Here is a 15,774-nt window from a genome sequence, read left to right as displayed (position 1 = left end):
TGGACCTAGAGTCTGTCATACAGAGTGAAGTAAGTCAGAAAGAGGAAAACAAATACCATATGCTAACACACATATATGGAATCTAAAAAAAAATAAAATGGTCATGAAGAACCTAGGGGCAAGACGGGAATAAACACACAGACCTACTAGAGAATGGACTTGAGGACATGGGGAGGGGGAAGGGTAAGCTGGGACAAATTTAGAGAGCGGTAGTTTATATATGGACATATATACACTACCAAATGTAAAATAGATAGCTAGTGGGAAGCAGTCGCATAGCACAGGGAGATCAGCTCGGTACTTTGTGACCAGCTAGAAGGGTGGGATAGGGAGGGTGGGAGGAAGGGAGACGCAAGAGGGAAGAGATATGGGGACATATGTATATGTATAACTGATTCACTTTGTTATAAAGTAGAAACTAACACACCATTGTAAAGCAATTATACTCCAATAAAGATGTTAAAAAAAAAAAAGTGGGCAGAGAATCTGAATAGATATTTTTGCAAAGAAGACATAAGAAGGCCAACAGATACATGAAAAAGTTCTCAACATAACTAGTCATCAGGGAAATGCAAATCAAAACCACATGCAATGTCATCCCACATCAGTTAGAATGGCTCTTTAAAAAAAAGACAAGAAATAACAGGTGTTGGGGAGGAGGTGGAGAAAAGGGAACTCTTGTGCACTGTTGGTGGGAATTTAAGTTAGTGTAGCCACTATGGAAAAAAAAGTATGGAGATTCCTCAAAAAACTAAAAATAGAACTACCATATGATCCAGCAATTCCACTCCTGGGTATATACCCAAAGAAAATGAAAACACTAATTCAAAAAGATACATGCACCCCCATGTTCATTGCAGCATTATTTACAATAGTCAAGACATGGAAGCAACCTAAGCATCCATGGGTGAATGAATGAATGGATAAAGAAAATGTGGCATATATATACACAATGGAATATTGCTTAGCCATTAAAAAAAGGAAATTTTGCCATTTGTGACAACATGGAAGGACCTTAAAGGTATTATGCTAAGTGAACTAAGTCAGACAGAGAAAGACAAATACTGCATGATATCACTATGTGGAATCTAAAACAAACGAACAAATACCACCACCACCAACAAGAACCCAAAATCATAGATACAGCAACCAAATTGGCGGTTGCCAGAGGCAGGGAATAGTGGGTGGGCAAAACTGATGAAGGGGGTCAAAAGGTACAAACTTCCAGTTATAAATATTAATATTATTACCATTATTAATATTGTATATTTGAAAGTTCCTAAGAGAGTAGGTCTTGAAAGTTCTCATCACAAGAAAAAAAAATTCCTAACTCTGTGTGGTGATGCATGTTAACTAGACTTATTGTGGTGATGTTTTCATGGTATATACAAATATTGAATCATTATGTTCTATACCTGAAACTTATATAATGTTATATGTCAATTATATCTCAATAAAAATAAATAAATAAATACTAAAAAATAAAAGAGCTATGGAGTGGTCATCCTTCTCATGTGTAAGAAAGATGAGGAATGGAGACAGTACTGCTTAGGTATTTGCTTGCCAGAGTTGTTCTAGACCTACTGAAACATCTGCACTTGGGTTCCATGAGATACCTCAGTATCCTTCCAAAGAATTCTTTTCTGTTGCATAAATTACTTCAAATTGGATTTGATTCCTGCATCAAACCTGTTTTACACATGGGAACACTGAGAAGCTGAGTAACCTGGGCTACCAGGTTAGAAAGAGGCAGCCGAGCTGAGATCAAACCAGTATCGCTGTGACTTTTCAGCTTATAATTTATCCCTTATACCACTGGAAGAAAGGGTTTCCCTTTCTTAGCTGTCTAAGGAGGTCCACACCCCTAAAAGTTAATTGCAGTCATGTGACTTGCTTTGGTGGAAGAAACATAAGCAGAGGTGACATGATTCATTCTTAGTGGAGACATTGATTGCCAGTGCTTAACTATCCACTTCACTTCTGCTTCCGCAGCCCTGAGAGTATCAGTTTGGAGGAAACATAGGATAAAGGAGCATGTGCTACTGAGCCAGCACCTGGAGAACACGGTGGGAAGCCATCGGAACTGATGGTGGACCTCCCATGACAAGGAAAGAAACTTTTGTTGTTTTAAGCCACTGAGATTTTGGAGTTGTCTGTTTATGCCAGATAACCTATCTTATCCTCATGTATTCAACTAACCACACGTTATTCGCTAGGCCTACTTCTGTCCTTGATTTCATATCAAATCAATTCCAACTTCCCATTCTCTTAGAGTTATTATTTCAGTTTTATATGGCCACATAGCAAACCACTCCACAACTTAAAATGACTTATTGTTTCTTATGACTCTGTTGGCTGATTGGTTCATCTGCTACGCATAGGGCAGGAGGAGGTCACTTATGTGTTTGCATTTGCTGGGGAGCATGGCTGGGGCTGGAATGCGTAAGATGGTCCTTCATCCTTGGGGTCCTCTCTCCACGTGGCCTCATATCATTCAGAAGGCTAACGCAAACTTCTTTACAACGTGAAGCTTTCTAAGAGGACAAGTCCCCAGTGCAAGTGTTTATCAAGCATCCAGTTGCACCACATTTGCTACTATCTCACTGGCCAAAGCAAGTAACATAGCTAAGGCCAGAGTCAATGTAGGTGGGGCTATGTGAGGACGTGAATTCCAGAAGGCATGGTTCTTTGGGGACCTTCAATATAACAGTCTATAACAGCCATTAATTAAGCATTAACAATGAATATTCACAGTTTTAAAAGAGTTTTCACATTTATTATTTCATTTCGTTTAACAGTAACCCTTGAGAAACAAATAAATGCCACCCCTATTTTACAAAGAAAGAGACTGGGGCTCAGAAATTTAGACACCTAAAATCACACGACTAGTAAAAAGCAGAATTGAGACTTGAACTCAGGTCTTTTTACTGCAAAACTTGTGTTTTTCTATGTCACAGCTACCTTTGGCCAGCACAACCTGTGTTATCCAGCTATGATTTCCATGTTTGATCTTTACAGTTTTTGAAAATTTGTTGACAAGTAAACGAGAGAATCATTCACTTTTTCCAAATACTTTTTCTAGAGCTTAGATTGTTTATTTATTTATTTTGACGTGTTTGGGGGGAAATGCACCCAACTCTCAAAGACTGCTATGTTGAAACAGAGTTATTAGCAATGTTTGCTTATTGCAAAGCAAGCCCCAAGTAAGCCAACATAGCTATTGGGAAGCACACGGCTTATGTCAAACCCTGAAAGGATTTAGACTTCATAATACCCAAAGTTTCTTTTGAGGAACAGAGGGTCCTTTTCTATACCCTCGCCATGTGACAAAGAGTTTCAGCCTAAAACTCCCATGCCCAAGTTCCTTAAGGCATTTATACTACTGTGCAAATGTCAATACTAGTAGCCCACAACTGATGGACAGGACCTATATCACTGGGGTGGAGTTGGGTTGCTGGGCTTATAAATCAAAATTTATATTGAGAAAGAATCCACAATTGTTCTTATGATTGTTTACAATTCCTGGCTGCTGAAGAATAAATCACAAAGAAATTAAGGTCAGATCTGGCTCAGAAGTGCTACCTGTGGTGCTATTGCCGTGGTAATCAATGACCGAGGAAGAGAGATCCAGGGGAACAATAGCCCCGCTGCCCATTAGGAGCTGGAATCTGCCTTCAGGCCCTCGCTGGATGAGATACTCCACTGAGGAATGCCCTCGGCAATGTCCTGTTGTCTCGTTCCATACTCTCGGCCCCCAGCCTCCAGGTGACACTTTTCATTGGGAACATTGGCTGGTTGGGCCTTTGATCCATTCCCTTCACTTTCCTGATACAAAGAAGAATAAGGAAATGTTTAACAGTAAAACCAATACCTCTGATCTCCCCCTCTTGTAGAGACACCCTTATAAGAAGCTTCCCTTTTATGCGATCTCAGGCTTCACACTCGACTACCATCTACGAACTATCTCATGACCTTCTAACTTCACACAAGAGAGGCAAATACGAATAAGCATCATGGGGTGAGGGGCATTAGAAAAAGAAGTCAGTCTGACCATGGGAGCTCAGTGAAACTGCAGTTACATGAATTACCAGGTGGGAAAATACTCCTCTGTAAGGGCCCAAATCAGGAACAACCAACATTCCCATCTCAGGGCTCTTGGTGTCTCCATCAGGAGGTCACATACCTTATTTTGTGTTCTATAGTACTCATTTAACACATACTGGTATTTGGGTTGATTAAGACCAAAGAAGACAGCAAATCTTCCACCAAGGAATTCACATGCTAGAAGAAAGAAAAACGCTTTGGTAAACTGAATTAATAATTAAAGCTTAGACTCAGTGGAGATGCCAAAAGTTTCAACTTGCCCTCAAATGGTCTATTACTATACTTAACTTCAAGGCTGACAAAAGATTTCAATTGCTCCAGACTCTCAAAAAGTCCTAGGACTCAAAGGGAATTTGTTAAATCTTCTGTCTTCACATAGGATTACACGTAAACTATCCTTTCCAGGTGACTATATCAGGGGAGATTTTCAAAATACTTAATAACAGGTCCTGAGCAATCAGAACAGATGTTGCCCACCCCCATGCATATCATCTGATCATCAGCTGTGAGTATGTTGCAAAGTATACCCAAAATTAAATCCAATGTTACTGAGACCCATGTCAGAAATTCTTCCATGCATCAAAACAAACTCCTTCCTAGCAGCAGTTTAAGGCCTTTCTTGTCTGCCTTCAGTCACAGTATCAAGGTGGCCTGCAGCCTCAGGGATTGTTAGAGTTAGGGATAAAGGTTTAGCATGAATAATGAGGGGTTTCCAAAAAGGTCTCTCCTAGAGATGTTCTCCTGTAAAAGTATAGGACTTCTGATGTGCCTCCCCCCGTTATAGGACTTTCTGATTCCCGTGATTCATTCCACTTCTGAAGAAACTGCTCATACAGTGCATCAAAATGATGCTCTCTATTCTTTTTTAATGTGCTTTATCCTTTCAAAAATACTCTAGCTCTGTAATCTGTTTGTTTGCCACAGTGCCTAGTACATGTGCATAAGAGAAGTTTCTAAAACATTAGAATAAATCTCAGGAAATTTTCCTGTTTATGACCTACTAGAATCTTCCATGGAAAAAATTAACTACCAGTGTCATCTGGGTTCCAGCTCTAACCAAAGTCTCTGTGTAAAGATCAGACTGTTAGCGTATTTATGCCTTCACTACAATCTGGAAGCCCCAGGCAGAAGCCCTTTCAGGCTACAGTTCCATTTGGAACCCTGAAGGCAGATTGATTCCCTGTGTGTCCTGCCCGTCATCTGAAGTCAAAGCCCAAATAGAAATCACTGTAGTCCCTGTTCTCGTTCACACTCTCATATTGCTGTACTGAGTTTTGCTTCTTTTACCTGATCTAATCTCTAAGGCTCCCTCCCTCCAAAACATTTCACCTCTTCAAACAGTCTTGCCCTAACTGAAGCATAGAAGTCTCTGGAAGGCAGCATTTCTTCTGCCAACATATTTTGGTTGAGGTAAGGTCAGTATTCACCTGGGTCTCTAAGGTAACTTCCAAATTACAAACCTTCCACCTTGATCAAAAAGCACTTAGGGCTCATACCGTCTGACTAAATCTCCCTTATCATTAATTTTAATGTGATTTAAAGACCCCCTGGTCACTTTCATGGTCCCCAAGCTGGCCTTGGCCAGACATACTTTCATAGCATTCTTAAGATGTCTCCTCTGTACGTCACCATTCCTGAGTATCCCAGTCTGTAGTCCCTACACTCCTCCTGCCATGGAAGTTGTAACAACAAATTATCATCATAGGCGTGTTTACTGGCCGATATTACCCGTTGAATATTAAGGCCCTTGAAAGCAAAGACTATCATTCGTCTTTGTGTCCCAGGGTCCTGCTCAGTGCTGAGCATACATGAGCACTCAATAAATGTTTATTGAATGAATGAATGAAGATCAATTCCTAAGAGCTATATTTTATATTTTCTCAGATTCTTAAAGTTGTTTCCCCCCATCACATACACAAGCATATGCAAGTTAGAAGGAAATGAGTAATTAGATGTTGGCAATTGTGATTTTTAGAAAATTGGTGAAAGTCAAACAAAATAAGATTTAGTATTTTGTCTCTTGTAAATAGCCACTTAGGCCATTCGTTATGCCCTTGGGAGGGATCAATAAAATTCTGTTTATAATAGAGTGATTATGAAAAGGGAACTTGGAACTGTGTCAGGTAACAATAGTTGAAAAAAGAAAAAACTTGGAAGTTTATTCAGGTGAAGAATCACCTCAGGGAGGACTAACTATTGTCTTCAAATATTTGAAATTCTATGAAAGAGGAATCTGGACTGGTGTTGTCTGGCCTTTAAAAAGACAACTAGGATCAATGGGAAGAACTTTAAAAGAAGATAGAATAGAAGTTAGAATTTACTAAAAAGAGTTGAGAAAAGATGGCAGGGTCTGCCTGAAGATGTGAGGTTCTATGCCTTCGGGAATGTTCAAGCGTAGATATGGAAGCGACCAGTTCTTCAGAATACCATGGAGTGGATTAAACCACTGGAAGTCCCATCTAACTCTGAGGGTCTGTAAGTCTATATTTAAGGCAGAAAAAAATAACCTTAGCAGTACTTACTAGAAAATGAGGTCCTTGCTATTCGCCCTGCCCAAAACCATAGGTAGGACCCCCATGAAAGTTTAGACTGAAAGAAAAAGAGAAACCAAATCAGCGTAAATTAATAACAGGAGTGGTGACTGCAGAGTCTGCAGTGTAGAAGTTTCAAAATGCTTCGTAATAGGTTCCATTTCCTCTCATAGATGAGAAACCTAAGATTATCAAAATTATACGTTGATTGTACTTGGCTGTAGAAAGCAAACCAAGGAGAGCAAGGAATTAGCTTAAAACTGTGTTTTCCACAAATCTCATCTGCCTTAATCTCTCATTCACTCAGCCCCCATGTTCACTAATAATGATATTCTAAGCTTACAGGATCAAGTGTTGAATTTGTTCTCTGTTCCTCTTTTTCTTCCTCTTCTTCTGTGCTATATTCTTCCATGATGTCACCATCAACAAAATGGATAACTCTTTTGGGAGTCCTCCTCTTGGAAGGTCTACCCTTCTCTAGTTCTAACTGCTGGAAACTGTCTTTTTCCATAAGGAAAAAAACTGGTAAATGAAAAACAGGACGCCTTAAGACAATTTGCCCAGGACAGTGTTTATATAGCAGAGACGTGTCTAATTATTTTCAATGGATTGTAAAGACAGAGAGTTCAGAGGTAATTGCAGCTGTGATCTCATCAGTTCTTCAAATCCAAGAGAGGACAGTTCAGTTCTGTACCAAAACAGAAACGATTCAATTAGTAGTGAAAATGTGAACTTTGGGTCTTCAAACAAAATTGTCAACAGGGTTCCTTTATCCCTTATTAATTGCAAAAGCTGCCTGTGGAAATTCCTCAATTATTCTGATAAATACTGAGGAGCATTATAAGTAGTGGTAAAGAGTACAGGCTTTGCACAGACAGGTGAAAATATTTGCCAAGTATATGTCTGATAAGGGACTTATTTTCAGAATATATAAAACATAACTGCAATTTATAAAATATAAACAACTCAATTAAAATAAGGGCAAAGAATTTGAATAGACACTTTCCCAAAAATTTACAGATGCCAAATAAACTTAGGAGAAGTGCTCAATGTCATTAGTCATTAGAGAAATGCAAATAGAAACCATATGCGATATCACAACATAGTCACTAGGAGAAAATTAAAAAGACTAACAATACTAAATGTTGAGGGGTAAGTGAAGCAACTAGAACTCTCGTAGATTGCTTGCCAGTGGGACTGCAACTAGTATGGCCACTTTGGAAAACAGTTTGGCAGTTTCTTAGAAGTCAAACATATACTTACCATATAATCTTGTAATTCCATGTCCAGATATTTTCCCAAGAGAAATGAAGATATATATCCATCTAAAGGTTTGTATGTGAACATTCATAGCAGCTGTATTTGTAAGAGCTCCAAACTGAAAACAATCCAAATATCCATTAACTGGTAAAAGATAAACAAAATGTGGTATATCTATTCAACGGAATACTGCTCAGCAATTAAAAGTAACGGACAACTAATATTTGCAATACCCTGAAGGAATCTCAAAAGCATTATGCTAAGTAAAAGAAGCCAGACACTGTATGATTCTACTTATGTGAAATTTTAGAAAAGGCAAAATTACAGTGGTAGAAAACAGATCGGTGTTTGCTAGGGGTGAGAGGCTGTGGGAGGAGATTAATGACAAACGGGAAAAGGGAACTTTCTGGGGTGATGGAATTGTTCTAATAGATAGTATGATTGTAGTAGTGGTTACTCGACTGTGTATACATTTGTCAAAATGAATCAAAATCTAGCCTTAATTTTATTTAAGTTAAATCTTAATAAAGCTGACGAGCTTGGAGCCAGACTGCCTAGGTTCAAAACCCTGTTACTTAATATTCCAGCATCTTGGTTTCTTCATCTATAAAATAAGAATAATATAATTTGAAAATGTGTGTGAATATAGTACCGACCTTGTAAAATTAAGGAGTAAATGAGTAAAGACACATAAAGGACTCAGAACAATTCTTAGCAAACAGTAAGTATTTAATAAAAGCTAGCTATTGCCAAGTACTTATCTCTTACTTAATGATGTATATATATCAGGCACTGTTCTAATGTAGTAAGTACACTCTTGTCTTAATATTTAATATATTTTAAGATTATGTCAGTAAATATGGCAGGCTGAGCTGATGTGGAAGAATTTTTCTTCCTGTTCCAAACACACAGAAACGCAGGATAAAATGAAACAAACAAAATATTAAAACAGGATGCACTAAGGAAGTAAGAAAGAGAGTCAGAGAGAGGAAGGGGAAGGAAGGGAGTGAGGGAGGGAAGAAGGAGGGGGAAAAGAGAAGAAAAGGAAGAAAGGAAGAAAGCTAACCCAGGTGTCAGGAAAAGAGAGGAAACTCAAAATCATACGGGTGAGCTGAAGCTGAGATAGTTCCTGGGGTTTCAGAACCAGATATAGGCCTTGGGGCTAGAGTTTTAATACTGGCGCAGAGAGGAGAGAGTCTAAATCACAAATCTCATGAGTGTGGGGAGCTGAAGTAAAGCTACCTGCATAAAACTAAGATAATAAAGTACTATCTTATCTACAAAATATGGACGAGTAAAACTACCTGTTGGCCTGCAAAAGTGGCAAAATAATTTGTCATCTCCTGGCAACTTGGGTAGAAATAGTCACCTGAAAAAAACTGGAGCCCGAGACCAGGACCCCATACTGGCACGTGGCCCAAATTCATAGCCCTCATACGGTATAAGGACCTATAAGGACCTGAAGCGAAGCTGAGTAACCTGAAGGCAGTGCAGCTCACAGAACTCTCAGATGCAAACGCAAAATCACCCTGGAGGGAGGCTTCAACAGGACAGGGAACGCTGGACCTCCACTAAAAATAACCCTGGCCAAAGATGCGCTCACTGCAAAAACTTACAAATCACATGACGAAACCAACCATCCTGAGGAGGGTTCAGCAAATGAAATGAAAAAAATGGGAGAGTCCTCATCCAAGAATGAGGAATAATAGAACAACATGAAACTTTAAAAATGAACATGGTTAATATATTCAAAGAGATAAAGGAAGCAAAACATTATAGTACCCAAAAGGAACAGGTTGATTTGAAAAGGAACCAAACAGAAATTCCAGAAATGAAATATATGGGAACATAGGATAGGTTGGCTGTAGATTAAACATAGTGAAGAAATCTGAGGAAATCTCTCATAAACAGCATAAAGATATATATATGTACATATATATATATATATATATATATATTCTGTTAACATGAAAGAAAAGTTATGAGCTAAGAATAGATGAGAAAGTTCAATATACTTTTAATGGGAGTTCCAGAAGATGTGAATAGAAATAATGGGGGAGGTGATGTCTGAAGAGGTAATGGCTATGAATTTTCCATATTTGAAGAAAGACACAAATCTTCAAATATGAGAAACATGAAGAATACTAGAGGGATAAAAAAATAAAATCAAACCTAGATCATAGAAATTATAGAAAATCTTAAAATTTATAATAGATAAGGCAGAATAGGCTAAAGGCTGACTTCAAATCAGCAACAACTGAGCCCAGAAGACAGTTGATTATTGTCATAAAGGATTCAATATCCAGCTAAACAATTTTTGAGAGTAAAATAGTGACATTTTATGACCTATAAAAACTGAGTTAAGCATTCCTGCATCTTCACTGAACGATGAATAATATGATTCTGTGTCAAATAGAAGGAAAGTGAACGCAGAAGAGTGAGATGCAAGAAACAAATGTAAATGAACAAGTAAACAAAGTGAAACTCTTAATAGTGACTCTTAAAAACACTACTTTGGTAGGGCACAGTATAAAAACAAGAAGTATTAAGTATTAGATAACAATAACAAGAATATGAGGGGTTGACCTCTTTAAGTATTGTTTTGGAATAGGTTGGAGAGGATTAGTATGCATGCTGACAATTTAAAGGTGACTAGCAAAATAATGGAATTAGAATGTATGGCTTCAAAACCAGTAGAAGAATAAAAAAAAGGAAATAAACAATCCAACAGAAGGCAGGAAAAAGGGGAGAAAGAGAGCAAAGGAAAAGCATGATTAATGAAAACACCGATAAAATATTAGAAATAATTCCAAATAAGTCAGTAATCATAATACATGAGTGAATCAATTATCAGCCATCTATCAAAATGAAGACCAGCAGACTGACTTTTTAAAAGTTTTATGGGCAATAAAAACAAGATTGAATATACATATAAATATATATTCATACATACATATGTTTACGTATGTATGAATCAGTCACCAAATCTTATTTGTACAATGCCATTGTTAAAGGTCAGAGTTACAAAAAGCTTGTCAAGGGTTAAATTTGTTATCCAAAGCAAGGTGATGTGAGGCCTTCTCAGCCCAGGGTCCCCTGAGGAGTCTTAAAGGATATATACATGGTTTTTCCTGACTGACTTAGTGGCAGTGTATCACAAAAGAACCTTGGTGAGAAGTAGGAAGATTTGTTACTACTTAGTTTCTGATGCCAAAGAACAGCAAAAAAAAAAAAAAAGATCTTAACTTGGTGTTTAAAATATGCCGAGTATAACAGTATTGCAAAAGTAAATATTTTCAATGCCATGAGAAATAAAACATGCTCTATAACAATCAGAAGAAAATAAAAACATTTTCAAAAAACAACTCACCATTATTCCTCTGCTTTTTCTTTCATTGCTTTAATTGGCTTTGGTTTTGAAAGTAGTGCAAACTTTGGTGTTAGAATTTGTTCGGTAGATGATAAATGAATACAACTAGCCTTTGTGCTGACGTGGAAAGGTTCTCTTGCGTGTGTCTTACAGGGCGGAACGAATTTGAGTTGTGGGAAGGTGAGTTATGTTTACACTTGCAGCATTAAATAAACCCAGTGGCGCTCAAACTTGTCTTCATGTTAGGATTATCTGGGAGTCCTTTTTTAAAATTCCAAGGCCAGGACACACCGGAGACCCACAGTCTACTGGGGTGGGACATGGGCCTCAATTATTTTTGAGGCTGCCCTGGTGATTGCAATGGGCAGGCCAGTTTGGGGACCAGCGCCCGAAGGAGAGCAGGAAGAAATGTGACTTCTAAATTGAACAGACTTGTGGGATTTCCCTGGTGGTGCAGTGGTTAAGAATCTGCCTGCCAATGCAGGGGACACAGGTTCAAGCCCTGGTCCAGGAAGATCCCACATACCCTGGAGCAACTAAGCCCGTGCGCCACAACTACTGAGCCTGCGTTCTAGAGCCCATGAGCCACAACTACTGAGCCCGCACGGTTAGAGCCCATGCTCTGCAACAAGAGAAGCCACCGCAATGAGAAGCCCGCGTACCGCAGCAAAAGAGTAGCCCCTGCTCGCCGCAACTGGAGAAAGCCGGTGCGCAGCAACGAAGACCCAATGCAGCCAAAAATAAATAAATAAATTTGAATTGAACAGACTTGTGATTTAGTCATGCGGTGTACTGCAGAAACTTCCAATAGCCAAGCCTGGGCTAAGAAGTCTTGTTTATTTTTTTACAGGAGGATTTTTTTTTGCTTTCTGCTTTCTGAGGCCTCCCTGCTTTGCCCCCAGCTGAAAAGCTTACGCATCAAAACTTTAAGAATAAGGCCTAACAGTCTCATTATAGTCAATTTACTCCTTTCCAGACCATCTCCCAACTCATACATTTCTGAACCAAATGAAGTACCCCAAGCCCCCATTCGCCTGTCTCACCCCTGTTATATTACAGATTAGTGATATCTGTTGGCTTTCTGAAGAAAACAGTAGTTTCTGTTTTTCAAAATAGTGTTGTGCATCTTTAAAATCAGAGGGTTCAAAAGGAGCAGAGTGGGCAAGAGAGATGGGGGAGGAGGAGGAGGGGTGGGGAGAGAGACAGAGAGAGAGAGAGAGAGAGAGAGAGAGAGAGAGAGAGAGAGAGAGAAGCTGGCTTACAGTCGATTTAGTGAATGCTTTTCTGCCACCTAATGGACGTTTCAGGATATGCTATGCAAAATTCATTTTTGTAATCACAGTGTCTGTCAATACAGAGGGGGCTCAATACTGAACTGTGTGGAATCTACTTATTTTTATTTACCAAAATCTTGGGAGCATTGCCAACTTCACACCAAGTACCTAGACCGGGATGTTTTGTAAGTGATATTTCAGAAGGTCTAGTATTCCCCACAACATGTTTTTTTACCTCAGTTTAATTCGTAGGAGAACCTCTAGTTTTTTCTTTAAAAGCCCAAATCTAGTTTATCAAGGATTGTTTCCAAGTATATAATGTAATTAACATACTGTATAATCTCCCTGACCTTTCAATACTGGAGTACACCAGGGCTCAGCTCTTGGACTCATCTACTCCTCATTTGGCCCTATGGCTGTTTTTTTTAAAAAAATAAATTTATTTATTTATTCTTGGCTGCATTGGGTCTTCGTTGCTGTGTGCAGGCTTTCTCTAGTTGCAGCAAGCGGGGGCTTCTCTTGTTGTGGCTCACGGGCTCTAGGGGCACGGGCTTCAGTAGTTGTGGCACACAGGCTTAGTTGCTCCGCGGCATGTGGGATCTTCCCGGACCAGGGCTCGAACCCGTGTCCCCTGCATTGGCGGGCAGATTCTTAACCACTGTGCCATCAGGGAAGTCCCAGCCCTATGGCTTTAAATACTATCTACACACACATTTATAGCCAACATTTTTATCTCCCTGAATCTCAGATGCATAGATCTACCGTCTACTTGACGTGTCTTCTTGGAGGGCTAACAGACAACTCAGTCCATGTCTAAACCTTTTGCTCATACTTTCAGTGCACCCTTCTCCTTCCTGAAACTATTCCCCCACTCACCCAGCTCCCACTCACACACTCACATCTACTCCTCTGGCAGTCTTCCCATTTCAATAAATGGCAACCTTATTCTTCCAGATCCTCAGGCCAAAAACATTGGAGACATTCTTGATTCTTCTCCTTTAATCACACCTCACATTAAATCCAACAGGAAGTTCTCTGGGCTATTGCCAGAGTCTTAACACCACCACTCCACTGCCACTGCCCTGGTCTAAGCCATCATCTGTCACCTGGATTATTGCAGCAATCTCCTAATTGGCCTCCTACCATCTACACTCAAAAAGCAGTCAGTTGTTAAATGTTAAATCATACCATGTCACTTCTGTACTTAAAACTCTTCAGTGGGTTCTCGTCTCACCCCGAGTAAAAGCCAAAGTGCTTACAATGGCCTACAAGGTTGTAGATCTGGCGCCAGTACTTTTCTGGCCCCATTTTGTTCTATTGATACCTTCCCCCTGAGCTGTCTCATTCCAGCCACTGGCCCGCTTTCTGCCGTTCCCTGACCACACAGGCTCTCTCCCCTGCAGGGACCTTGTGCGGGCTGTTCTCTGGATGAGGCTGTCTTCCCTTAGACTTTGTTCCCTCACTTCCTTCAGGTCTTTGACTCGAGGTCTTCCTGGGGCTCCAGTCGTTCAAAGAACCAGCCGACTTCGTTCACCACCCCCACCACTCGACAGCTTACGTCACTGTTTTGTTTTGTCTCCTTAGTACTTATCAACATTGAACACAATCTATATTTCACTTATCCTGTTTTTGTTTCCCTCTTCCCTTCCTTCTCTGCCCCGCCCACCAGCCAGGGTGGAAGGGGTTTTACCTGTGTGCTCCCTGCTTTACCTCCTGCCACTACAGTACCTGACACAGCTGGAACTCAGTATTTGTTTAATAAATGAATCATACGGTCAGTTCACTTCAATGGGTGGGGGAAGGTACTATATAATAGATTGGAAAAACAAAGAGAACAGTCTTATAATTGTCTTTACTTCCTGATGTTAAAATGGCTACCTTATATTTTTTCATTACATTGACACACTAACCGTTTCATTTTAATTAACTCCTTCACTGAAACACAGCATTGTCAGCTCTATCAACAAAATAACACACTAGTTCTACATCTTGGCGTTTAACTTTGGGAAGGTATAATACCTCAAATTTCCTAGAGTTCTTCCAGTTTTCATTAATCAAAAAAAAAAAAAAATTTTTTTTTTTCAAATGAACCAGGGTAACACAGCCAAGAACCGGCCCTGGGTAACTACCAAGAGCGCGTCAGCCTTGTTCGCCTGGGCCTGCGGTGCCCCCTCCTCCCTTTCCCTCTTCCCCTGAGGGCGTCTGAAGGCTGAGCCTCTGGTAAGAGCAAGGATGGGACAGCCAAAGCCCCACTTCACAGGGCAGCACTCACTGCCAGTCTCTCCACGCCATTTCACCTGAGGAGATGGGCCCACTCCAACTGGTGACTCACCCCAGGCAGGCAGAGTGAGGCATTCTGGGGAGGATATATGTGAAGTGTGAATAAACAAACACACGTATAAACAAACCACTGCTCCTCCTTGAGAAATGCTGACAGAACATCACCTGGCAGGACTTTTTTACCTTTATTTTCAGTATTAGACCATATACGTGCACCCAACCACCAGGGGTAAGAGTGACATTACTGACATGCCTGTCCTATTGGGGTGTTTCTCAACTTTCCCTACACCATAGCAGATGATCTAGGAAATTCATTGTTTGACATTCTGAAGGTGACCAGCCTGGGAGCTCCAGCCACCTTAGGCCCTGCCCAGCCAGCCCCAGAAGGCTGAGATCAGTAGCTTGAGGCAAACGACCAGAGAAGCTCTAGACAATGTCAAGCCACTGGGTGCTCTAACATTTTCTCTGGGGAGCACTCTGAGAGGGAGCTATGAGCTTACACCCGCCTCAAGCACATCACAGTCATCAGATAGGCTGAATCGCGTGAGTGATAGCTCTGGCCTTTTGGGTAAGTACAATCCAACACCGCTTTCTGTTCTATCATTCAGAGTAGGCGCCCCCTCCAGATTAACTATTTTAATCCCTTTAGTTTACTACAAAAACATTTTTTAAAACAAAAATGTAAATTCGAAGCAAATTACTCAAATATCAGATTAAAGTCTTTAGATATAAAAGTATAGTAAACCAAATGACACAAATGACACTTTTATGCACATATCGAGATAAAAAATGTCTCATTTTCAAAAGCATGATTACCCTAGAAGATAAGGAAATATTTCTGAATATGATTTTATTTGAGTACATTTATATAGTACTGAAAATGCCACCTCAAAGTTTCCAAAGTACAAAGTTTTCTGCAGAGTACTGTACAGCAATAATGATAAGGTCTCTAGCT

At 39.9% G+C, this 15,774-nt stretch overlaps 1 protein-coding gene across 1 annotated transcript; it reads right to left on the bottom strand.

Annotated features, from left to right (window-relative positions):
• Positions 1-334: 334 nt before the first annotated feature.
• On the bottom strand, positions 335-15,561 carry FAM177B (family with sequence similarity 177 member B). Its single transcript, XM_082349694.1, has 4 exons — positions 6,979-15,561; positions 6,627-6,693; positions 4,184-4,281; positions 335-3,825 (listed from the first exon to the last, which is right to left on the bottom strand). Exons 1-4 carry the CDS (start codon positions 7,144-7,146, stop codon positions 3,655-3,657), a joined length of 504 nt encoding a protein of 167 aa, XP_082205820.1. The 5' UTR covers positions 7,147-15,561; the 3' UTR covers positions 335-3,654.
• Positions 15,562-15,774: the final 213 nt, after the last annotated feature.

Source organism: Balaenoptera borealis, assembly GCF_965194805.1.
Source record: "Balaenoptera borealis genome assembly, chromosome: 1".
Taxonomy (NCBI): Eukaryota; Metazoa; Chordata; class Mammalia; order Artiodactyla; family Balaenopteridae; genus Balaenoptera; species Balaenoptera borealis.
The sequence above is the reverse complement of the archived record's forward strand: the minus strand, read 5'-3'. Positions and strand labels throughout refer to the sequence as shown.